This window comes from Esox lucius, chromosome 24, assembly GCF_011004845.1.
Source record: "Esox lucius isolate fEsoLuc1 chromosome 24, fEsoLuc1.pri, whole genome shotgun sequence".
In the NCBI taxonomy this organism is placed as follows: Eukaryota; Metazoa; Chordata; class Actinopteri; order Esociformes; family Esocidae; genus Esox; species Esox lucius.
In genome coordinates, this window is record NC_047592.1 from 14795946 (window position 1) to 14819600 (window position 23655).

General features: G+C 45.6%; 1 protein-coding gene across 1 annotated transcript; it reads right to left on the reverse strand.

Moving 5' to 3' along the window:
* Positions 1 to 334: 334 nt before the first annotated feature.
* Positions 335 to 23574, reverse strand: chrnb1 (cholinergic receptor, nicotinic, beta 1 (muscle)). The gene is made up of 11 exons (XM_034290562.1): positions 23204 to 23574; positions 19408 to 19541; positions 16491 to 16535; positions 15697 to 15806; positions 14509 to 14617; positions 11557 to 11701; positions 11105 to 11293; positions 8947 to 9170; positions 4938 to 5113; positions 2414 to 2561; positions 335 to 2296 (listed from the first exon to the last, which is right to left on the reverse strand). The coding sequence occupies exons 1-11, from the start codon at positions 23262 to 23264 to the stop codon at positions 2150 to 2152; spliced, it is 1488 nt and encodes a 495-aa protein (XP_034146453.1). The 5' UTR covers positions 23265 to 23574; the 3' UTR covers positions 335 to 2149.
* Between the last annotated feature and the right edge of the window lie 81 nt (positions 23575 to 23655).

The following is a 23655-nucleotide window of genomic DNA, read 5'->3' on the forward strand; positions in this document are numbered from 1 at the left end:
CCTTTGAACTTTGAATTCAGGAAAAACCCTGTGTAGAATGTATAGAATGCCACCCGCCAAAGTGGCAAGTAAGAGTGACTGTGTTACATGCCACAGCCAAATTCTACTCGCATTTGGCGGGTGGGCGGGTGCCAATGTAATGCCCTGCATAGGATTGCCCATTTTCAGTGTTATTAACCTTAAGGTCCATCAGGTGACAACACCTGTGTGTATATCTCTCTCTTTCTCTCTATCTCTCTCAACAGCACAGGGATCAAATTCTGATAACAGATGGAGCCTTTGATTTAAGTCCTTTCAGATCTTTATTTAAAAAAACAAAACAAATTCACAACAAGCTTGACAGGTGTTTCAGTGTGTGTTTGTGTGCATACTATAAGTATTGCCCGAATACAAACAAATATACACAGCCCATTATAAGAGGTATACATAGATCTCTAGCTACACAGACACATTCTGACACGGACAGTGAAAGGCATGTGGGTCTTTCTTTAAATGACGGGTTCGAAGCGTGTCAATCAGGGTCAATAGTTAAGGTAAAAATTTCACATTCAAAAAGATTTTTCTTGCAGCATGAGGTGTACATACCCAAACGCAGGTCTAGATACGCACAATTAGATCCCAACTGTATCTCATAACAGTCAAACACCAACATGTCATTCAAAATGTCACACAATGAAACATGGACACTGCAAGCTTTATGTTATGTCTAGTAACCAGAACTGTTGGTGCTTCAGTCAACCTCTCGATCTTTTATGGCCTTTCTAAAAAAAAAAGTCCTGATGAATGAAGATAATCAACGGCATTTCAATGTTTTTCCATAGTGGATATTAATGTATTACAGAAATAAATATTATAACAATAATCAGTAAAACAATGAACAATCAAAAATACTCATGAAGGTCAAGTACTATCTTTGTATGTTCTTGCTGTTTGTCCTTGTTTCCTCCACACCATCCTGTCAAAGAGCAATGGAGCCTGAGAGGAGAAACGCCGCTGCTTTGAGAGGGAGGTGAGAAATGTACCGTAGGAGTGTACAAGAGGAGAATCCCAAATGCATTTCTCAGATTGCACATCCTCTCTTCCTGCCACTTTCTCAAAGCCCACTGGATAGGAAGGTTAGAGCGGAGGGACCTTTGGCCTTCTAATCCGGTGAGGGGAGAACAGGGGATAAGGGAGGTTGCGGTGAATCAAGGAAATGGAACTGAAATTCTACCACGAACAGAAGAAGCAAACATCTGACAGCATTTTAGACAGGACCTAAGTGACAGACTGAGAATGTTATCTTCAGACCCACATCCGGTTCAGAAACAACCCTTTGGCCCTACCCTCCAGAGACACCTGTGGGGATCTGAGAGGGACCATTGGGTGGTGACATGGTGAGAGCTCCATCTTACCCTCAGGTTGGCTTGGTGAATATCAGCAGGCAATAAAGCTCAAGTGCGTTTGATTTTCTTACTCCAGTACTGGGCTTAATCTGGGTCCACAAAACTGTCCCCAAATGTCTAGGGTCGGGGTTTGGGGGTGTGTCTAGACAGCCAGGACAGCACAGCACATGAGGGATTTTTTTGGAAGAATATTAAATGCTTTAAATGAATATTAAATATTACATGTCCCATTTCTGAAAAGTTGTCCACTATCAGATATGCTACCCGTTACCCCACTCAGAAGAAAGACCCACATACAGTTACAGTATCCAACTTCCACTATCTTCATCCTCTCACACCACAAACAGCAGTATGGGTCACATTCATGAAGCGTCTCAGAAGAGGAGCGCTGCCCCGGGATCAGTTGGTCCTTTCAGAACATACTGAAAAAGATCCAACAGAAGCGGGAACCTGATCCTGGATCAGCAGTCCTGCCCTGAGCCGCCTGACATGCCCAGAATTTCAGTAATGTTAGACTTCAGCCCAGGGAATGGCGAACGGAGAAATGCTTCAGTGTAAGGTAATGTGTGCAGTTCCTGACATGTACAGTTGTACCAATGGCTGTTGCTTTAGAGGTCAGGGGTCACTGCCATGGCTTCTGAGGGTTGCTGAGGTATAATTTGGGCACTTTGTGCATGTGTTTCTCCGTGCATTCCTTTCCATGGGTGTATTTGTGTGTGTGTGTGTGTGTGTGTGTGTGTGTGTGTGCGCGCGTGGGTTCCATGTCATGGGTACTGGAAGGGGTCGCTGGGGGTGTGGTTAAAGCTGGCGTCGGCGAAGATGCCCAGGGTTCCCAGGGTGGTGAAGACCACAAAGATCCACAAGAACATACGATCCACTACCATGGCCACGTACTGCCAGTCCTCCTTCAGCTGAGGGGGGGGGCAAACAGACAGAGGAAAAGGGAAAATGAGATCATCAACGCTGTGGAGAAAACACAACAACATAAGTGACACCAGGCTCCCGGGAAGTAAACACGCAGAACTCACTGCTGCAAAGTCTTTCTCAGCCTGTAGCTGCTCGGCTATGTAGGTGATGGCCTCGATGGCTGACTTCAGCTCCGGGGGCAGAGTCAGGAAGTGGCTGGGCCCGTCAATGAACTTCCTCAGGTCTGTGCACAGGCCCTCCGACTGATACCTGCACATACGCGGTGGAACAGAGGTGAAAGGTGTGCGTGTCAAGACATCCCTACGCTCCTCGGGTGGTGTTTTTGTGTGGACACGGGCCGTCTGTGATCATGTAGTGCTGATGACCGTCTAGATTATAATGAACAGAACCTCATTGACTTGAGGGATGTGATTTCAGCCCAGCTGCCGTATGAGAGAAGGCAATGTGGGAGATAAGACCGCGTTGCCAATACTTCGACGGTATGATCTTTTCTGAAGGACACAACAGCATAGGGGTGTGCGCGGTCAATTTAAGAGAGGATATGTAAGGGAGAGGAAAGAGTTAAAACAAGTCCAAATGTCACCGCTCCGCAGAACCTGCTGACAAACATTAACTACGTATATGTCATAACAACTCATTAAAAGCTGCGAAACAGCAGCGTGCCAGTGGCCTCCCCCATAGGCCTGTGTTAACAGAGAGGGCGAGACAAATCTCTCCTCCCTATGGGGCTGCCTTCTACATTTTAGCAACATACGAGACTAATTAGGGTGAAAGGTCAGAACAACAGACGAAAGTGATTCTTTTCACCTTGACAACTAATCTAGTGATCAGATGGTCAAACCCAGGGCTGGCCGACCCTGTTCCCGGAGAGACAATGTTTTCTCTAAAGCCCCAGTTTTGATGAACCTGATTACATATTTCATGAAGGTATTTGTTAGAATGAAGTGTGCAAAGGGTCCCCTGCCTGCCATGGTCAGATGTAGAGCAGAATACAGCGAACAGGCCGCCATTTCCACAGAACACGCTGTTCTGAAACACCCACACCTGCGGGTAACAGGAGGCGGTCAGTGTTGCTGTTCTCCCCAGCTACCACCAGGGGTCAGCATGGTGCTTTGAGGATTTGGTGTGGCCCTAAAGTGTCTCATTAATACAGGCAGGTCTTCCACGGCTCTAGTCTCTCCACTTCGTGTTTCCGAGTAGAGCCGCAATTCAGAGGGGTGTGCGGCCGCGTGTCTCCTGAGCTGGCGTTGCGAGCGAATAGACACCGAACCACAGTAGCATGCAGCAGCCCTTCCATCAGGAAATGCCAATCAGGGCTGTTTAACTGACAGAGGGAAGCGTAGCCATTGTTGTGTGTTGAGCGACACAGACTGAAAGTGACAGGGAGGGAGTGCTGGTCTTTGCGGTTTTCCAGACGTATATTTTCCACGCCCTAAAAACTCAAAAGGGTCGCGGAAGACCAAGAATCTGATTGGAGGATATACCACGGCCGTTTCACAGAGTCACAATGGCACGCTTCCTCTCTCCCTCCATGTCTCTGAGTAACAGGGAGACCGGTCCAACTAAGAATCGCCCAGACGGTGCCAAGTCGCAGAATGAAACCAATTAAGAAGGCTGTGTGTGTGTGTGTTGGTGGGGGGGTGTAGGGGGCAAGGGATGCACAGAGAGATCCTGCCTTCTCATCGATTTGCTGTAATCGTCGCTGTCCTCTGTCACTGAACCTCCACACACTAAGAGCCGACAAGATGAATATGATTTGCTGTGCCCTTGAGCAAGGCATTTCCATGTAATTGCTACTCAAGTGCCAGCCAAATAACTTAAATGTAATGTTTCAAGAGGAGCCTGGTCATCATTATTATCTTAGCAATGATTTTCTCTTTCTCCCCTCTTTCTATTTCTCTCATGGCCATGCTTCAATTCCCTGAGGAGATCATTTAGAGAGGAGCGTGCCTGAGGTTAATAAAGCTGGCTTTTCTGTGTGTGTGTGTGTGTGTATGTGTATGGCTTCCAGAGACACTTCCCAGACACTCATATCAATAAGGTCTTCATGTCTGCATGTCTCCTAAATCCCAGTGTGGCTGCTCACGTTTAGAACGGCCTGAGTTCACCTCAGGGCCTGACAATGTCACCAGACGTCACTACTGACAACCACTTCAGAGTAGAGACTGAGTTGTGACCAGGGAGTGCATTATGAAGGGCACTGGTAGGCATTTGGGACTCTACCTCTGTCTACATTTAACAAGAATTCTAATAAGAAAATTCACCAAATTCGATCACATAGTTTAATCATTAGCAGGAGGGAGTTTATACTATTGTAAAAGCCACGAAAGGGAGAAACCTTCAGAAACCTTTAACCTCTGACATCTGACATGTCAGGCTCAAAGAAGAGGAAGCCGCAGACACAGAACGGAGAACATAGGGCGCAGCTACACGAACACAACAATGGGATTATTTTGGATAGTCAGACTAATACAATACTTTCTCCTGAACAACAAAGAAATTAGCCACTGAGACGTCAGCCTTTGGGTCGCTCCCTCTATAGGATGGGGTAAACAATGGGCTCAACAACGCTGTTACCTCGCAAACATCCCAACCCCACATTGACCGTAAATGCTGACCTCTCACCTGTTGGGCTTGGGGAAAAGGAAGCAGGTGTTGGGCTTGCGTATGAAGTATTCGTCGGCGGCACGGCTGATGGCCATGTTGTTTTTCTCTCGCCTGGGGGGCTGTTCCTGGGAGAAGGGCGTCTCCACTTTGGGTCGCAGCATGCCCAGGTACGGAGGGAGCATGTGGATGAAGATCTGGGGGGGAGGGGGGGGGGGGGTGACTAAGGTTAGCCAGAAAAGAACCATTCAATGCACACTAGAATGTCATCCATTTCTAAAGCGGAGGGAATTATCATCCAGCTCTATTCACGGTGTGGATTTGAACAACCCCCCTGGCTTCCCAGAGAACTACCGCGAGCGATGAATGATTTTGTGGGTGTGTCCACTCGACAGGATCAGACTCAGTACCGCCATTGACTATACTCTAAAAGCGACTTCATCAATCTCAATCCCTCATTGCGTGCGCCTGTGTTTCTGTGTTTGTGTACGCTTGTCTATCTGAATGAAGAAACTGGGACGCGATACAATTCTCTGTTCTGCATGACTGGGTTTCAACACATTACACGTCTCGTTTTCAGAAGTAGTAATGCCAGGGAGGAATATTCTGTCAATTTAAAAGAAGCAACAGCAGGGCAACGGAGCGTCCAGCAGTGTCTCCGTGTTTCTGTTCGGAGATAATGGGACTCGGGTCGGCCTAGAGAGATGCTTCTCTCCTACGCTGTGACAGAGCAAGGAACATTTGTTTGTTTTTTCAGACGACAGATGTGGCACCTGCCAAACAACTGAGCCGAGGGGGCTTGTGAGTGAGCCCGTACAGAAAAAACTAAAAGAGCAAGATGCTCGTGAGAGCTCAGAGTCTTTGATGTCGGCTTGCACACTGAAAGGCAGAGGGAACATTCACGACCTAATTGCTAATCTGCTGTCCCGTCTTTCAGACACATGTACACACACAGGCTCTTCGTAGACACGGATAAAGGGGCAGCCAGAATGACACCCAATGGTTTCTAATGTTTTCTCACTGAATCCCATGCGTTGCTATGCAGACAATGTCCATACATTTTACAGGACAGAAAGTTCAGAACAATTAAACTTCTTACAGGGCACTGTTAGCCACTTAGCACACCACGTAGGCAGGTGACCATCCGTTCTAATTTGTTCTTGTTGTCTAAAGCTAAGTATTAAACTGTGTGACCCGTGGTTGGTTTGTCACACAAGCAGAGCCTGCCAGCACACAGACACATGGACCAGCACACACACACACACACACACACACACACTCACAAACCACAAATACACATGTGTATGTTTGCATGCTACTTGCGCACACACCAAGTCGAGAAACAGAGCTTGAGATAACATACTGAATCAGGAGGAAGAGGCAGAGAAGGAGATAAGGAAAGGAAATAAATAAGGGAGAAGAGAAGAAAATGGAGAGGAAGAAGAGGAGGAAACAAAAGGGAGAGGAGAAGAAAGAGGGAGAGAACAAAAGGAGGAAAGAAAAGAGGAAAAGGAAAAGAAAGGAGGAGGAAACAAAAGGAGAGGAAGAGAAGAAAGAGTGAGAGGAGGACACCACAGAGAGAGCAGGAGAAGAGGGAGAGGAGGGTGGGATGTATAGGGGCTCTTACAACGAGCATGTCCTCTAAAATATCCTCCCACATCAGCTCTGTACATAAAGAAGGGGACTAAGCTTGATAGATGAGATACTTTGTGAAAAGGCCTACGGTTTCAGAATGCGGGGTGCCGTTCCTGTGCTGGTATAGCTGTTCTGTCTGTCTGGGGACTGGGTTCAGGAAGACTCTGGAGAGTCCCAGATAATCTCCACATTACTCAACGGGGCCACCAGACTAAAGCTACAGTGACCTCCAAACCTGATGTCTGGGCTGAGTTGATCGGGCTGACAGGAGCGGTCCTGGATATGGGGTGTTTGGAGACCAAAGTGAAAAAGTTGAGCAGATGAAGAGCGATCATGTTTGGGAGAGTGAGCTGTGTTTTTCACCAAGACCGAACCGCCCAGTTGAAAGAACATCCTTGAGGAGCGGATGACTAGCAGACCGGACCTGAAGCGGACGGTGAAGGGGAACCAAGATCTGGCGGAACTGTCCACCACAGAAGGAAAAAAGTACAGAGGACACAGCCAGAGCCAGGGTGGCCTTCTCTGCTGCTGACGCTGGAGACGCGAATTGCACACCCATGTCAACGCTAACACCAGCAACGACCTCAGCCCTGCTGCAGCACCGGCGAGACGGACCGACTCCGGCAGAATACGGACAATCACGACGGCAAAAAGACAGAGGTTTGTAAGAAAAGCAACATCAAACAGGGTATAACGCGAGCAGGAGAGAGCGGGAATGAAGGAATCAGTATGCATTCAGCACCGTGATTCCAGAGCCGTGGTCCGGGGATGTCGTTTCAATGGAACTCAATAGAGAATGCGAGCTCTTCGTCAATCATGATAAACCACATGTTCAGTGGAACAGTATGTGACAGGCCCGACAGACTGCTGAAACGCAATCGGATGAAATGTCATCTTTCGGTTAATTATGGAAATGTCACGCTGAATACAAACCGTGCTCATCACTGAGTTAGTAAAGGGTTGTTAAATCTTTCTTATGCTTTTCTCTCACTCCCCCACACCTCCCCTCCTTTTATCTCTCTCTCTTTCATTTGCTCAGGTCAGGAAGTAGACTGTAATTAGAAAACATTTGAACGGGATCTTTTGACACTGCAGTACTGACTTAATTAAGATGGAATTGACCCCGACCCGGGATGTGCAGCATGTCATTCAGTCTAATCCTCTGCTACTCCACTGTAAGCGTTCCCCATTCACTCAGTGAACTGACACGCTAACCAGCTAACAAACCCCCAATTTCAATATCCGCTAGTTCTGGACGCACGCTCGCTTTAAGGGGAGTTGGAAGATAAAGGACTGCATATAGGCTGGCTCTCCCTCTCTGTCTTTTTTACTATCTTTCATTCCATTAAAACATGCAAATTTCACGGTGTATCCATGGCAATAAGGGTTCAGCCATATAGTGACAGGTGGGGGTATAGCAGCGGTGGCGGGCCGGCCGATGTAATTATCTTTTAAATAATGTAGAGGCCGGAGCCATTGATGGAGGTTAATGTCCTAACATGGTTATGGGGGGGGGGGGGGGGGGGGGTGTGGAGGTTTAATTCACTCCCTCCACACACAGCACACATTCACACACACATTCACACACACACACACACTTTCTTGTCTGTCCAATCATCCGCCGCAGACTCTCTAAGCTAAAACCTAGATTCATTTGATCTTTTCTAGTTTTTGTGGTCCATTCATCCTTTGAACGTCACACGTATTCATGAGTATTAAAGTGTTCATCTCCTCCTTTCGTCAGAGTCCATGGAAGGGAGGGAGACTGTGTGCGTGTTCAGAGTACTGGAGTAGCCCCATCCTGTGTCCAGTTTAAAGTCTGTCCCATTCTGTCCCATTCTGTGTCCAGTGTAAAGTCTGTCCCATCCTGCGTACAGTGTAAAGTCTGTCCCATCCTCTGTCCAGCGTAAAGTCTGTCCCATTTTGTATCCAGCGTAAAGTCTGTCCCATTCTGTGTCCAGCGTAAAGTCTGTCCTGTGTCCAGTGTAAAGGCTGTCCCATTCTGTGTCCAGCGTAAAGTCTGTCCCATCCTGTGTCCAGTGTAAAGTCTGTCCCATCCTGTGTCCAGCGTAAAGTCTGTCCCATTTTGTATCCAGCGTAAAGTCTGTCCCATTCTGTGTCCAGCGTAAAGTCTGTCCCATAATTTGTACAATGAAAAAGTCTGTCCCATCCTGCGTACAGTGTAAAGTCTGTCCTGTCCTGTGTCCAGTGTAAAGTCTGTCCCATCCTGTGTGCAGGGTTAAGTCTGTCCCATCCTGTGTCCAGCGTAAAGTCTCTCCCATCCTGTGTCCAGCGTAAAGTCTCTCCCATCCTGTGTCCAGCGTAAAGTCTGTCCCATCCTGGGTCCAGTGTAAAATTTGTCCCATCCTGGGTCCAGTGTAAAATCTGTCCTCACCTTGCGGACCCACACAGGCATGTGGTGTGTGGAGGGGGATCGGTGGTGCAGGTTGAGGACCACCACACTGAGGATGACGGAGAAGGTCACCAGGACCATGGTGAACATGAGGTAGTTTACGATGATGGGTACGCCCAAAGAGGTCTCTGGGACCTTGTCAGCCAGCAGCAGCAGAAACACGGTGAGGGTGAGGAGCACATTGATGGACAGACCCATCTTCTCACCTGCGGAGAGAGAACACACACACAGACAGACGAATACATTAAAAGCAGTCTCAGTACTAAATTACATGTTGTATTAATGACACACACTCTTCTATTCTGAAACACATGCATACTTCTACTCCCCGTCCACCTCCACTCCAGAGACCTGACTTGAGTTTAGTGGATCCAGGTTAAAGTGAGTGGGGATTAATAGAGCCCATTGGATTATTAAAAGAGGAATTACCTCCTCGTAACATTGTCCTATTTAGGCCCACTGAGCCTGTGTGTGTGTGTATAAGTGTTTGTATATGTGTGTACTACACAAGTATTGTGTGTAGGTGTGTTTGTGTGTGTGTGGGGGGGGGGGTTAACATAGCTGGCCCATTTAATTTCACCAGCTAACAGCTTGTAATGGGCAAGTCATCTCCCTGCTCCAGTTTGAGAAGACAAGAAGCCTTGAAGGGATGTCCCACTGTTTCACCATATAACATACATTCCCCACAGATGAACATGTCTCCGGAACACAGCCCTACCGTAACCTGACGGGCCCGTAGCTCTAGAGGGGAGTAATAACTATAATAATAATTTAAAAAGTTTCACACTAAAACTTAAACACATTACAATGGACACAGTGAGTTTGTGGTGTTGGTTGTCTCTACTACAGAGAGTGTGTGTGTGTTTGTGAGTGGATTTTCCCTGTTTTACTATCTGAGGTCCTCAGAAAATAACACAGAAAAGAATGAGGACATCCGACCGGTTCTCACCTTAACAAGATGATAAATCTGGTTAGGGTTAGAATTAGTTTTAGGATTAGGTATTAAGAGTTAGATTTAGGAGTTAGGGTTAGACATAAATGTTAGGTTATTGAGGATAGGGCTCGGGTTAAGGTTAGGTTGAGGTAATAGTTCTTTGTAATGGTACTAAATTGCGGGTCCTCACTTTGACAGGAAAACCTATGTGTGTGTGTGTGTATCCCAGAGGGTCATAGAGAGGGGGTGCAATCACACAGAGGTGAACTGAGACACAGAGAGAAACAGTGTCTTTATATCCAGAGCCCCAGGGACCCCAAGCTTAAACATGTCCTTGTATTGTCTGTGTGATGTGCATCCCCCACCTCCTCTCTGACAGAAGCCTTGGGTCCTAAAGAGAAGCATGTTTCCCGGCCATTGTTCTGCTTTACGAGCGTTGTTGGTGCTGTGTGTGTCAGTGAGCGTAGGGTGTGAGTGGTTCAAAGCCTGAAGACACGTTCTGTGCCGGTGGTCACCCATGAGATGCTGTGCTGGTGTGTGTCCGTGTGAAGAAATCTGTAAACAGAGATGGTCTTCCTGTGCGCCATACATACAGTATAGATAGTCCTATAGGTGTAGCTAGGCTTTTTCTTTTTTAAACACGTATTACTGATATACTGCACATTTGTGTATAAACCAATACCATATTAATGTGTAAATTTTTTAAATCATGAACCATCAGAAGGAAGCCCAATATTACATACTCACTCATCACTATTGTGTTTCACCAGTAAAGCTAGTAATAGAGAGTAGTAAACTGATCCTAAATCAGTGTCTCATTATGGAGTGTTTATTATAGTTAGAGATAAAGACAGTACACTGATCCTAAATCAGTGTCTCATCATCATGCAGGGTTAATTCTAGTCAGAGATGAAGACAGTAAAATGATCCTAAATCAGTGTCTCATCATCATGCAGGGTTCATTCTAGTCAGAGATGAAGACAGTAAACTGATCCTAAATCAGTGTCTCATCATCATGGAGGGTTGATTACAGTTAGAGATGAAGACAGTAAACTGATCCTAAATCAGTGTCTCATCATCATGGAGGGTTGATTACAGTTAGAGATGAAGACAGTAAACTGATCCTAAATCAGTGTCTCATCATCATGGAGGGTTGATTACAGTTAGAGATGAAGACAGTAAACTGATCCTAAACCAGGGTCTCACCAGCGTCGGGCGGCAGGTAGAAGTTGAAGATGGCGATGCAGGTGATGAGGATACAGGGGATGATGATGTTGAAGACGTAGTAGAGGGGCTTCCTCTCGATGATCAGGTAGAAGGTGATGTCCTCGTACAACTCTGCGCGGTTCTCGTTCTTCCTGCTGGGCTGGTGGCGGATGTACCACTCACCGCTCTCTGAGGACAGCGCAGGGACAGGCGGGGACCAGGGGGTTTTTGCAGACATTTTGAAAACATGTTTTAGGAGCCTTCCGCAGCCCTAGTTTCAAAGTGTGATCGCGTCTAACACAATTTTAATTCAACTTGCCCGGAGTGTCATTTCAGATTTGGAATTTGGGACTGTGGCTTTGATTCTTGTGTCCAAGCTGGTGAATTTAAACAGGCTAGTATTCAAACGGGATAGAGGACAGACTATGTTTGAATCCAGGCCATATTCTTACCACTGAAGCCCCCATCGTATTGAATCTCTCTGATCTCGCGGCCTTCGTCATCCAGGGCATGCTGTAGGTCTATCTCTGATGAGTCGTAGGTCATGGAATGGAACACCATGGTGCAGTTCTGCCAATCAAACGGGAAGTACGTCACCTGGACATTGAAACAGGAAGAAGAGGCTGTGTTATGAGTCACCTGGACATTGAAACAGGAAGGAGAGGCTGTGTTATGAGTCACCTGGACATTGAAACAGGAAGGAGAGGCTGTGTTATGAGTCACCTGGACATTGAAACAGGAAGGAGAGGCTGTGTTATGAGTCACCTGGACATTGAAACAGGAAGGAGAGGCTGTGTTATGAGTCACCTGGACATTGAAACAGGAGGAAGAGGCTGTGTTATGAGTCACCTGGACATTGAAACAGGAAGGAGAGGCTGTGTTATGAGTCACCTGGACATTGAAACAGGAAGAAGAGGCTGTGTTATGAGTCACCTGGACATTGAAACAGGAAGAAGAGGCTGTGTTATGAGTCACCTGGACATTGAAACAGGAAGGAGAGGCTGTGTTATGAGTCACCTGGACATTGAAACAGGAAGGAGAGGCTGTGTTACGAGTCACCTGGACATTGAAACAGGAAGAAGAGGCTGTGTTATGAGTCACCTGGACATTGAAACAGGAAGGAGAGGCTGTGTTATGAGTCACCTGGACATTGAAACAGGAAGGAGAGGCTGTGTTATGAGTCACCTGGACATTGAAACAGGAAGAAGAGGCTGTGCTATGAGTCACCTGGACATTGAAACAGGAAGGAGAGGCTGTGTTATGAGTCACCTGGACATTGAAACAGGAAGAAGATGCTGTGTTATTAGTCACCTGGACATTGAAACAGGAAGGAGAAGCTGTGTTATGACACAGGAGGGAACAGACAGTCTGAGCGGACCATTCCATCACACTTGCCATCGCTTAGAGGGTGCATCTGTTCCCACACGGTTTCCCCACCATACTCGTGAGTTGGTTAAATCCCTCTCATAATCCCACTGGTAGTGTCAACGGTCTAGATTGTGCCTGATGACTCCTGCTGCAGCTGTTTGCATCTCACTTGATTGTGTTGCTATTTTTGTATCAACCTCTTGACAGGCGCCTTGGAAAGCTCAATTGACATTTACATTTTCCTCCGGAGAGTCACTGTCTTTAAGTGCAGGGATGATTTTGCACTGCAACCGTTACCGAAAGCAAAGTGATATTTACAGTGGGGAGAACAAGTATTTGATACACTGCCGATATTGCAGGTTTTCCTACTTACAAAGCATGTAGAGGTCTGTAATTTTTATCATAGGTACACTTCAACTGTAAGAGACGAAATCTAAAACAAAAATCCAGAAAATCATATGATTTTTAAATAATTAATTTGCATTTTATTGCATGACATAAGTATTTGATCACCTACCAACCAGTAAGAATTCCGGCTCTCACAGACCTGTTAGTTTTTCTTTAAGAAGCCCTCCTGTTCTTCACTCATTACCTGTATTAACTGCACCTGTTTGAACTCATTACCTGTATAAAAGACACCTGTCCACACACTCAATCAAACAGACTCCAACCTCTCCACAATGGCCAAGACCAGAGAGCTGTGTAAGGACATCAGGGATAAAATTGTAGACCTGTACAAGGCTGGGATGGGCTACAGGACAATAGGCAAACAGCTTGGTGAGAAGGCAAAAACTGTTGGTGCAATTAATAGAAAATGGAAGAGGTTCAAGATGACGGTCAATCTCCCTCGGTCTGGGGCTCCATGCAAAATCTCACCTTGTGGGGCATCAATGATCATGAGGAAGGTGAGGGATCAGCCCAGAACTACACAGCAGGACATGGTCAATGACCTGAAGAGAGCTGGGACCACAGTCTCAAAGAAAACCATTAGTAACACACTACGCCGTCATTAAAATCCTGCAGCGCACGCAAGGTCCCCCTGCTCATGCCAGCGCATATCCAGGCCCATCTGAAGTTTGCCAATGACTATCTGGATGATCCAGAGGAGGAATGGGAGAATGTCATGTGGTCTGATGAGACAAAAATAGAGCTTTTTGGTCTAAACTCCACTTGCCGTGTTTGGAGGAAGAAGGATGAGTACAACCCCAAGAACACCATCCCATCCGTCAAGCATGGAGGTGGAAACATCATTCTTTGGGGATGATTTTCTGCCAAGGGGACAGGACGACTGGACCGTATTGAGGGGATGATGGATGGGGCCAAGTATCTCAAGATCTTGGCCAACAACCTCCTTCCCTCAGTAAGAGCATTGAAGATGGGTCGTGGCTGGGTCTTCCAGCATGACAACGACCCGAAACACACAGCCAGGGCAACTACGGAGTGGCTCCATAAGAAGCATCTCAAGGTCCTGGAGTGGCCTAGCCAGTCTCCAGACCTGAACCCAATAGAAAATCTTTGGAGGGAGCTGAAAGTCCGTATTGCCCAGCGACAGCTCCGAAACCTGAAGGATCTGGAGAAGGTCTGCTGCAGTGTGGGCAAACCTGGTCAAGAACTACAGGAAACGTATGATCTCTGTAATTACAAACCAAGGTTTCTGTACCAAATATTAAGTTCTGCTTTTCTGATGTATCAAATACTTGTCATGCAATAAAATCCAAATAAATTACTTAAAAATCATACAATGTGATTTTCTAAAATTTTTGTTTTAGATTCCATCACTCACAGTTGAAGAATACCTATGATAAAGATTACAGACCTCTACATGCTTTGTAAGTGGGAAAACCTGCAAATTGGCAGTGTATCAAATACTTGTTCTCCCCACTGTATATATACTCCCGACAAGTAGGTCTTTTTTGTTGGTCATCTGTACTTTGGAAGAACTTTGGTTAATAGTCGAGCCACCCCCAGCTCCTCGATTTCCTCCTAGGTTCCTTTCAGGGGCGTTTCACCGGGCCGCTGTGCCACCCTTTTCTCACCTTGACCCCACAGGAGCTGACGAAGAGGGCGGGCGGAGCCCAGGTCACCCGGCCAGTACTATACGCCTGGATTGCAACCTGGAGGGCCACATCAAACACGCCGTCATTACTGCAGAGAGATAGAGGGGGAGGGATGGAGGGAGTGGGGTCAGAAGGAAAGGGGGAGAGAAGAGAGAGGAATGGGGTAAAGGGGTGAGAGAAGGAGAAATGGCGGAGAGAAAACACGCTGTTCATCCCAGTGCGTATGAGCGCCGGGGCTATAAGGAGCTTGTAGAGCCTATTAAACTCACGTCGCCTGAAACAACAGAGACGTCACCACAATTAGACAGGCAGATTGAGCACCTGGTGTCCTGTATCCCACGTGCTTTTATGGGCTCGGCATTACCGTAGGCTGGCCAAAGCCTGTCCGTGTGGCAGAGAAGCCTCTAAAACCCGGCGGCCGTGAAGGTGTTTTCAGAGATAAAACGGCCGACATCGATCGCCCACAGGCGGGGGCCTGCGCGCGTACACTGGCAGGCGGCCACGCATACGTGCACACGCGCTCTAAGGGCAGGACTACCGCCCACACGTGCGTGCGTGCGCGTGTGGGTGTCCCAGCTGGAGCGCGGTGTGAGGCGCTACCACTGGTTGGGCAGCCACGCTGCTTGATAGCCTATAAAGCAGAGATGACTGGAGCGACAGGGAGGTTTACAGCTTCCACACAGAATGGCGTGCTCTCTGCATGTCCACCTGCTGTCCTATAGGCCAAAACTGTTGCACTTAAAGACATGCTGTTGAAAGATAATGGCTACGAGCTGAAGCCATTAAAATACCACATACACCCCAAATTGCTTCAGAGCTCTTCGTTTTACTGTTACTGCTCTGGCCACTCAGGGGCTCAATAGTTTTATATTATACTGGGTATAGTATATAGAGTATATTATAAAGCGGACGGCTCCAAGCCTGACCGCTGATTGGCTGAAAGCCGTGGTATATCAGACCACGAGTCTGAACATCCATTGAGTATGGGACCATAAGTGTGGATTATCCGTCGGAATGCCGATTTGCATGTTATTTAGTCCAAAGCAACTGTACATCAAAGATATTTGTACGGATGGAGCCTGCAGGAATTGAACCCATAAACCGGCCATGGCCAGTGCCTTGCTCAACCATCGGAGCTTAATACGATCACTCATAATAGGTTCTTACTTGTTGATGAGTACAATGTCAGGCAGCCAGACCTTCCCAGCAGGAAGTCGCATCACCTCAATCCCATCATGGTCTTTAGGGTTCCATGAGAGACGGTGGTCAGTCCACTCCTGGGAACAATGAGTGTGTGTGTGTGTGTCAGAAAGAGAGATTGACAGACGGACAAACACATAGATCACTCAGGAAAGAAGGGAGCAAAGAGGAAGACAGAGCAGTGTGAGGGAGGTACAGAAAAGAGAAAGCATGAGACAGAAAGAGACAGACAAACAGAGACAGACGGAAAACACAAAGAGAGACAGAAACACAAACAATATCAATGTATTGTCATTGTTGGAATTATTATTCCAAGCATTTTTATTGTGTGCATTTGTTTTAAAGTGTGACATGTCAGCCTCATGAAGCTGGCGATGTTTGGAATGTTTTACTTTACATAGTCAGAGAGGGAGGGTCAGAGAGGGAGTCAGAGAGGGAGGGTCAGAGAGGGAGTCAGAGAGGGAGGGTCAGAGAGGGAGGGTCAGAGAGGGAGTCAGAGAGGGAGGGTCAGAGAGGGAGGGTCAGAGAGGGAGGGAGTCAGAGAGGGAGTAAGAGAGGGAGGGTCAGAGAGGGAGGGTCAGAGAGGGAGGGAGTCAGAGAGGGAGTCAGAGAGGGAGTCAGAGAGGGAGGGTCAGAGAGGGAGGGAGTCAGAGAGGGAGTCAGAGAGGGAGTCAGAGAAGGAGGGAGTCAGAGAGGGAGGGTCAGAGAGGGAGGGTCAGAGAGGGAGGGTCAGAGAAGGAGATATTCATGCACAAACCTACCAGGTTCATGATAACGATGGTGCTCATCTCTTCTGCTTTCATGTTCTACAGAGGGAACACACATTACTAATCCAATCTGAAGCACAACGTTCACTTACATTAAAGTTACAGCCCCAACATGTGTGTTGGCCTTAGCCTAGAGGATTTTGGATAAATGACTGGACATTTCTACACAATCAAATGTCAGGAACAAAATAGGCATTGTAGTGATTGTGAAACACTGTAGGAGGTGCTGGGTTTCTGTCCAGTACAACTGGGAATAGTGTGGATGTGTGCACCCATTCTCTCTCATCCAGAAACCAGAAAGAGGTGCGGTTTAGGAAGAGGGTACTGATTTGGAAGGGTGTAATCTTTAGGAAGAGGGTAGTATTTAGGAAGAGGGTGGAGTTTAGGAAGAGGGTGGATTTTAGGAAGAGGGTAATGTTTTGGAAGGGGGTAATCTTTAGGAAGAGGGTAGAGTTTAGGAAGAGGGTGGAGTTTAGGAAGAGGGTAGTGTTTTGGAAGGGGGTAATCTTTAGGAAGAGGGTAGAGTTTAGGAAGAGGGTGGAGTTTAGGAAGAGGGTGGAGTTTAGGAAGAGGGTAGTGTTTTGGAAGGGTGTAATCTTTAGGAAGAGGGTAGAGTTTAGGAAGAGGGTGGAGTTTAGGAAGAGGGTAGTGTTTTGGAAGGGGGTAATCTTTAGGAAGAGGGTAGAGATTAGGAAGAGGGTGGAGTTTAGGAAGAGGGTGGAGTTTAGGAAGAGGGTAGTGTTTTGGAAGGGGTTAATCTTTAGGAAGAGGGTAGAGTTTAGGAACAGGGTGGAGTTTAGGAAGAGGGTAGTGTTTTGGAAGAGGGTAGAGTTTAGGAAGAGGGTGGAGTTTAGGGAGAGGGTAGAGTTTAGGAAGAGGGTGGAGTTTAGGAAGAGGGTAGTGTTTTGGAAGAGGGTAGTGTTTAGGAAGAGGGTGGAGTTTAGGAAGAGGGTGGAGTTTAGGAAGAGGGTAGTATTTTGGAAGAGGGTAATCTTTAGGAATAGGGTAATCTTTAGGAAGAAGGTGGAGTTTAGGAAGAGGGTAGTGTTTAAGAATAGGGTATTGTTTAGTTAGAGGCTTGTGTTTAGGTACTGTTTAGGTACTGTTAGGGGTGGTTTAAGTGGTGGGGGTTAGCAGGAGTGAGTAACCACTTATCCCCTTATTGGTTAATGTTAGGTATGGGATAATGTAATCTGATCCCAGATCAGTGGTGAAAAGCAACAGTGAGTAGGGCTGGTGTGATTGTCCCTGACCAGAGGCACTCTATATAGCTGTAGTGTTGCAGTGGGCATAGTGAACTGACCAGTCAGGCACTGCTATTTAAAACCTCCAGAGGAATGTCAGCTAGCCAGACAGCTGTCCTGGCCCGGAGAAGAGAGAGGTGAGCAGGGTAGAGGGGGAAGGGAAGGTGGGGTGAACGCTGTTATACGCCCTCTGTACAGACCTCTACACAGTCCTATCATTTACTCATTGACGTCCAGTAACCCCTTGGAAGTGTCATGTTAACTGGTATGTCGATGTAATGTTGCCAGTCAAGACGTGGTTGTGTGTGTGTGTGTGTGTGTATTGGTGTGTGACTGGTCATGCCTTTCAAAGTAGGTCTGTTTTCAGAAGGCCCCACTCCAGAATGCAGGAAGGATGGCTGTGCAGACCCTTGTGACTTCCTTTCCAAAGTGAAACTGACCTTGATTGGAGAGGTAGCTCCTTACACCCAGGTTCTATTCAGGACATGAGTCCTTTCCATTTAGGTTTCATGTCATCTTTACATGAAACCACCACATTGCCTCCACCATGCTTGACAGACGGCATCAAGCATCTTTTCATTGTGTCTGTGTCTAACAAATGAGCCGAACACCTCAAACTTAGATTTGTCTGTTCATAACACTTTTTTCCAATCTTCCTCTGTCCAGTGTCTGGGTTCTTTTGCCAAACTTAATCTTTGCTTTATATTGACCAGTCTCAGATATGGGTTTTTCTTTGCAACTCTGCATACAAGGCCAGTACCCCTCCTCACTGTTGACGTTGAGACAATTGTTCTGCGGGTACTATTTAATGAAGCTGCCAGTTGAGGATGTTTCTCAAACTAGACACTTATGTATTTGTCCTCACTAATGTATTTGTCCTCTGAAAATCTGCCAATTCCAGTTACAGTAGTCATTTACAACATTAACAATGTCTACACTGTTTTGATCAATTTGATGTTATTTTTTCATTCGGAAAAACAAGGACATTTCTTAGTGACCCCAAACTTTTGAACAGTAGTGTAAATAGACATAAAACTCTTTATTTTTTTTTGCACATACAACAAATAGAAAGTATTACTAATATAAAGTTGTTTTAAAGAGAACATTTTGCAAGAAATCACTCAACTAATGTATAATTAAAAGAAATGTTCACTTAATCCTGGAATAGACTTCTTATTTTATTAATAAAAATAATAACCAACAGAATAATAAAATATAAAAATACTTGTTAGTTACAGCCCTACTGAAGATTCACATGAACATTTATGATCACATTGTTGGATCATAAATTGAAGCCTAACACTGTAAGATTGTATTGTATTTTCTAATGTAGCCAATAGAACGATATCCCCACCTGACCCAGATTGTCAATTTAAAATAACAAAACAACAACAGCTGTGTTTGCTCTAATTGCACAACAGCACTACTAGGAAAACAAGCAATAATAAGTGAATCCCCTGCAAGGTACTATTAAAGTAGTAAACAAACCATTAACATGAAACAGAATATAGACTTCAGCAGTTGATAATGTCACTGTTACTCTAGCATCTAGTGTATGCGCGCTACATCTGAGAAACATCCGGTCACCTGCCAAAGCTAAAAATGTGCACAGCGTTGTGTGTGTTTATGAATGGCGCCAAAGGCACTGTGTGTTTATGCACACTTACCAGGCTAACGAAGGAGGACAGAATCATGCCAACACGGACCACCACCTTGGCACCAGGCTTGGGCGCAGGGCGAACCTTCAGGTTGTAGTTGGTGAAGAGGTCCTTCATCAGCTGCTTTTCTCCCTCCGATGCATCTGGACAGGAGAACGGGGGTGGGGGTAGCATATTATAGGGGAGGGTTACTGAGTTAATAGATATTTACCTTAAATTAACAATTAAGGTTTTGCCTCCAGGCTTGTTGCACTAAGGCTACTGCTGGAATTCTTATTATGCGTATCCTTTTGCTTTTGTTATTAATACTGGTTAAAAGAGAAATTCTCAAATGTATACAAATATTTTCCACCAGGAATGTGGAAGTGAAAATATAACTCAGTGGGCCTAAACTGGTCTTTTAAAATCATCTTGGACTATGTCAGTGTCCAGATAAAGCCATGTACGTGCACTGCCTTCCCTGCACACCTCAGTGGATAATGCAGAGTAGGCCTGGGTCAGCCTCCCGTGCAACTAGTCTGTGTGTTTCTCAGTATGCCACGTGGGCCAAAGCGGCTATACTCAAAAAGGCACCAGACAGAAGCTTGGATTTGTGGCTTATTTCGTAAATAAGGTGATTTCAGTTCATAGAATATGCATGTATGAACTACTCATTGACACATTCAGAACAAAAAAAAATGTAATCCCCATGGTTTGGAGAACGTATTTAAGTTACGAAGCGGGTATGCCATGAGCAGCCCCACAGACGCGGTGATGAGTGAGATGCTCTCACAGTTCCACACAGCATCTGCCCATGTGATTCAGATTTGCTTCACGCTGTTACGGCGTGGCACCCATGGTCTTTTACATTGTATTGGGTTACTACATTTTATGTCACCGATTTCATGTTGTTACACAATAAAATGAGGTCCAAAATGAGGTCCAGGGAGGTGAGTAATTGTCAGAGCCATTGAACATCATATCAAAGAGGCTAACTTGAAGTGATTGAATATCTGGGCTGGTTTTAACTGATATGCTAAGCAGGCCTGGAACAGAATCCTATACTGGCTGTGGTTCTCCAGGGCCAGCCGAGCCGGCAGAAAAGCTGTGTGGTCTAAAGATTAACCCTACACCTTCTTCTTCACATTGCTCTGACACACCATTTTATCCTTTTAACAACCGTCTTCCAAAACAGACAGCCAGAACGGGGAGAAAATACTAGATGAGGTACTGTATTTTCCGTGGCAACAGGCAAGTTTAATAAAAAAAACAACAGCAAGGATTTCAACAGAATGTTAGGACTGTTGAGAGTGCAGATCACGGTAAAACGAACCCGGTGGCCTTGTCACGCATCCAGATCCCCTAGCCTTGGCAAAACATCCGATATTCATCCAGTTCCACTTCCACACATTACTCCTGATTGTGAAGGTTCACGCCATTTATAACGGGCGAGTGAGGCGGCAGCAGCATTCATCATGTGTCCCTACAAACCAACGCTCCCACAGGACCGGCTCTGACAGGGACAGATGACAACCATCCCGCAGCAAGGCACCTCCATTAGCCAAGCACAGGCACAGACAGGCGTGGCGCTGGACAGCCGGCAGGCACAGACAGACACTTGTAAAGCATTTAGCTTGGTTTCCGTTCCCTGTTAGGCTACGCTAAGTAGGCCACAAACTTAGCGGGATGGATGGTTTAGAATAAATGTGGAACAGGAATAGGCCAGGTTGTGTGGAAGCTATGGGCTTGTCAACCGATCAGGCAGACAGAACCAAAGATATGAGTCTAGAGACATCAGTCGCTGCGGTAATCAGTGACGTGCAGGGAGGGCAAAGTCAGGGTAGGCAACAAGGAATACACCGGTTGAACTCCCTAGCAAATCTATTTCTATTACGTGTCATTAGATTGGAAGTATACACGTTTTAAAGGGAACTGTACTGTCGTTGTCCCATACACGTCTCCATTGAGACTGCCCAGCACGATTCCTTATGCAAAGACTGTATTTTACTATACTGATCTCAGCATGTTTGCGTAACACATATCACCGGTTTCATCTGCACGACTCGCAAATTAAGCAATTGAGTACGCAAGTAGTGGACGATTGCATAAGCAATTTTTTTTTTTTCAAACTTTTGGATTCAAGACTATCTCCCACGAGTATGCAATGCATCATGGGGACATTTACAAAACAACCCATTAAGCAGAATGGTAGCATGTCTGATTGAAAATCCCAAAACTTAAAGTCTAAATCCAGTCAAAAACATGGCCTACATAATCAGGGAGTAGATGAACCAACTTTTGCAGAAAACAGCAAAAAAAACGATTTGCCGGAAGTAGTAGCGAACAGTGAATGTCAAACTTTTTCTTATAAAAAATGTTAACATATATATTTTTTTATAACGCACTAACTACAACATTAATAGTATTGTACAAACGTATGACAGCCTATAATTTCCCTCTAAAATGTAAAACCTGGAGGTCATTCAAACTCTAAATAGTCAAGTTACTGTAGTATTGATAGGCTCATTCAACAATGAGACCAACTGCTGAGATCCCGAAAACTCTTTCACAGACTTAAGCCTCTGCATTTAGGAGAGGAATTTCGTAGCTACTTTCGTCTGGACCATCGCCAATTCAATCAACTGTTCCAGATGGCAGAACCACTGACCAAAATGGACACCAAGTAGCGCGATTTCATTTGTCGCCTGGTTGTTTGTCTCTGGTAAGAAAAAGGTAATTGATTTGTAGTGTTTAATACTGCAACTGAAATTAGGAACTAAACAATCTAAAGAAAAGGGCTTGTAATAAAGCCCATGTTATGTAACCTGCTTTCACAATTTTTGGAAGCAAAAGGGATGAAAAGTCTATAAAGTCTAAAAACTACATGGTTAGGTTAGCAAGCTGATAGCTATCCAATAATAGGTGGCCAATGTAGGTAGCTACTTGACACATACGCTCAGCGAAAATGATTCTCTCCATTTTATAAAAAAAACAGCATGAAACATCTGTGGAGAATCAATGCGTTCTAAGTAATTGCGTAGCTGCGCAAAATGTTCTGCATGCTTTCTGCTTTGACGCTGTAGGTATGATCCAGGCTTAAGAATATGTGGACGTAGGTTACTACGCATGCGCCAACATATTTCTTGTGATTAAATCCACTAAATCGAAATGAAATTTTATGGAGTAATTAAATTAAATTTATGTTGACAAATTAATAATCACTGCAGGAAAAATATATTTATTTTAGAACACAATATCATACATTTCTTTTTATTCCAAAACCCCAGGGTAGGCAGTGCCAGCCAACCCAGACGCAGGTCACTGGTGGTAACTGTAAAAGTAGTCCACACAAACACAGCTGTCATTTAACAGACGCTATTATCCAGTGTCTTATAGGAGCGATACATAGGGACCTCACAATCTACTCACTGTAAAAACGTAATACTATTAGTATGTGATGCCCTAGTTTTCACCTGAAGATTTTCACATGTAAATACAGTTTGCCTAGGTTGTATGTACCTAAGAACACCGTTCAAATTTAAGCACGCTAAAATTATAAAATTACTACTTCCAATGGTGTATGTAAATTGAACTGAAATTTAAGTATGTATCAGTAAAAAACATAGTAATGTGTTGGCTATATAGCTACATTAAGTTTTTAGAGAAAATGGATACAATGCAGTTTACCCAAAGGCTAACCATGAAGTTATATGCAACCAGCCCTCACATTATCAACAGTTGACAACACTTTAGTACTTTAGTATTACACAAGGTATGCATCACCTTGTGTCCACAACTGTGTTTAAATCTGAAGTCAATAACTTACCTCCCAGCTGGTAGAAGCCACACCAGCAACATGACAGCAGGAGCAAGTCCAGGGCCCTCATGGCGACCCACTAACCGACCGGCCTTCAAAACTATAAGAATATGGACTCTTTTACATAAAACATGTATGCGTTTTAATGTCGTATGCGCGGTGTTGATCTCCAGTGCCAGGGTAAAAAATTCTGAGTGTTGTTGTCTGTCATTCAGACAGCTGAGCTCGAGCCAATTGCTGTCTGCTCAGATTACCTCCACGTGGGCGGGAGCACAGTCAAGTGCTCAAAGCGCGACACGGTCAACGACACATTGGAGATTCATTCAAACTCTCTAATGGATTTAGCCTACCCCAGGCACTTCCACATTTATGGCATGACTGTACTTGTAGCGTGGCGGTGTATCAAAAGTTTCCACTTTGATGTGTGACACAACAATACTTTCCCCAGGGGCGGATTTATA

Coding starts and splice junctions, on each gene's coding strand:
- chrnb1 (XM_034290562.1), bottom strand. CDS start 23,264: ATGAGGGCCCTGGACTTGCTCCTGCTGTCATGTTGCTGGTGTGGCTTC. Junction 11,294..11,556: donor ATACGATGGGGGCTTCAGTG/GTAAGAATATGG, acceptor CGCTGTCCTCAG/AGAGCGGTGAGTGGTACATC. Junction 9,171..11,104: donor CTACCTGCCGCCCGACGCTG/GTGAGACCCTGG, acceptor CTCTCTCCGCAG/GTGAGAAGATGGGTCTGTCC.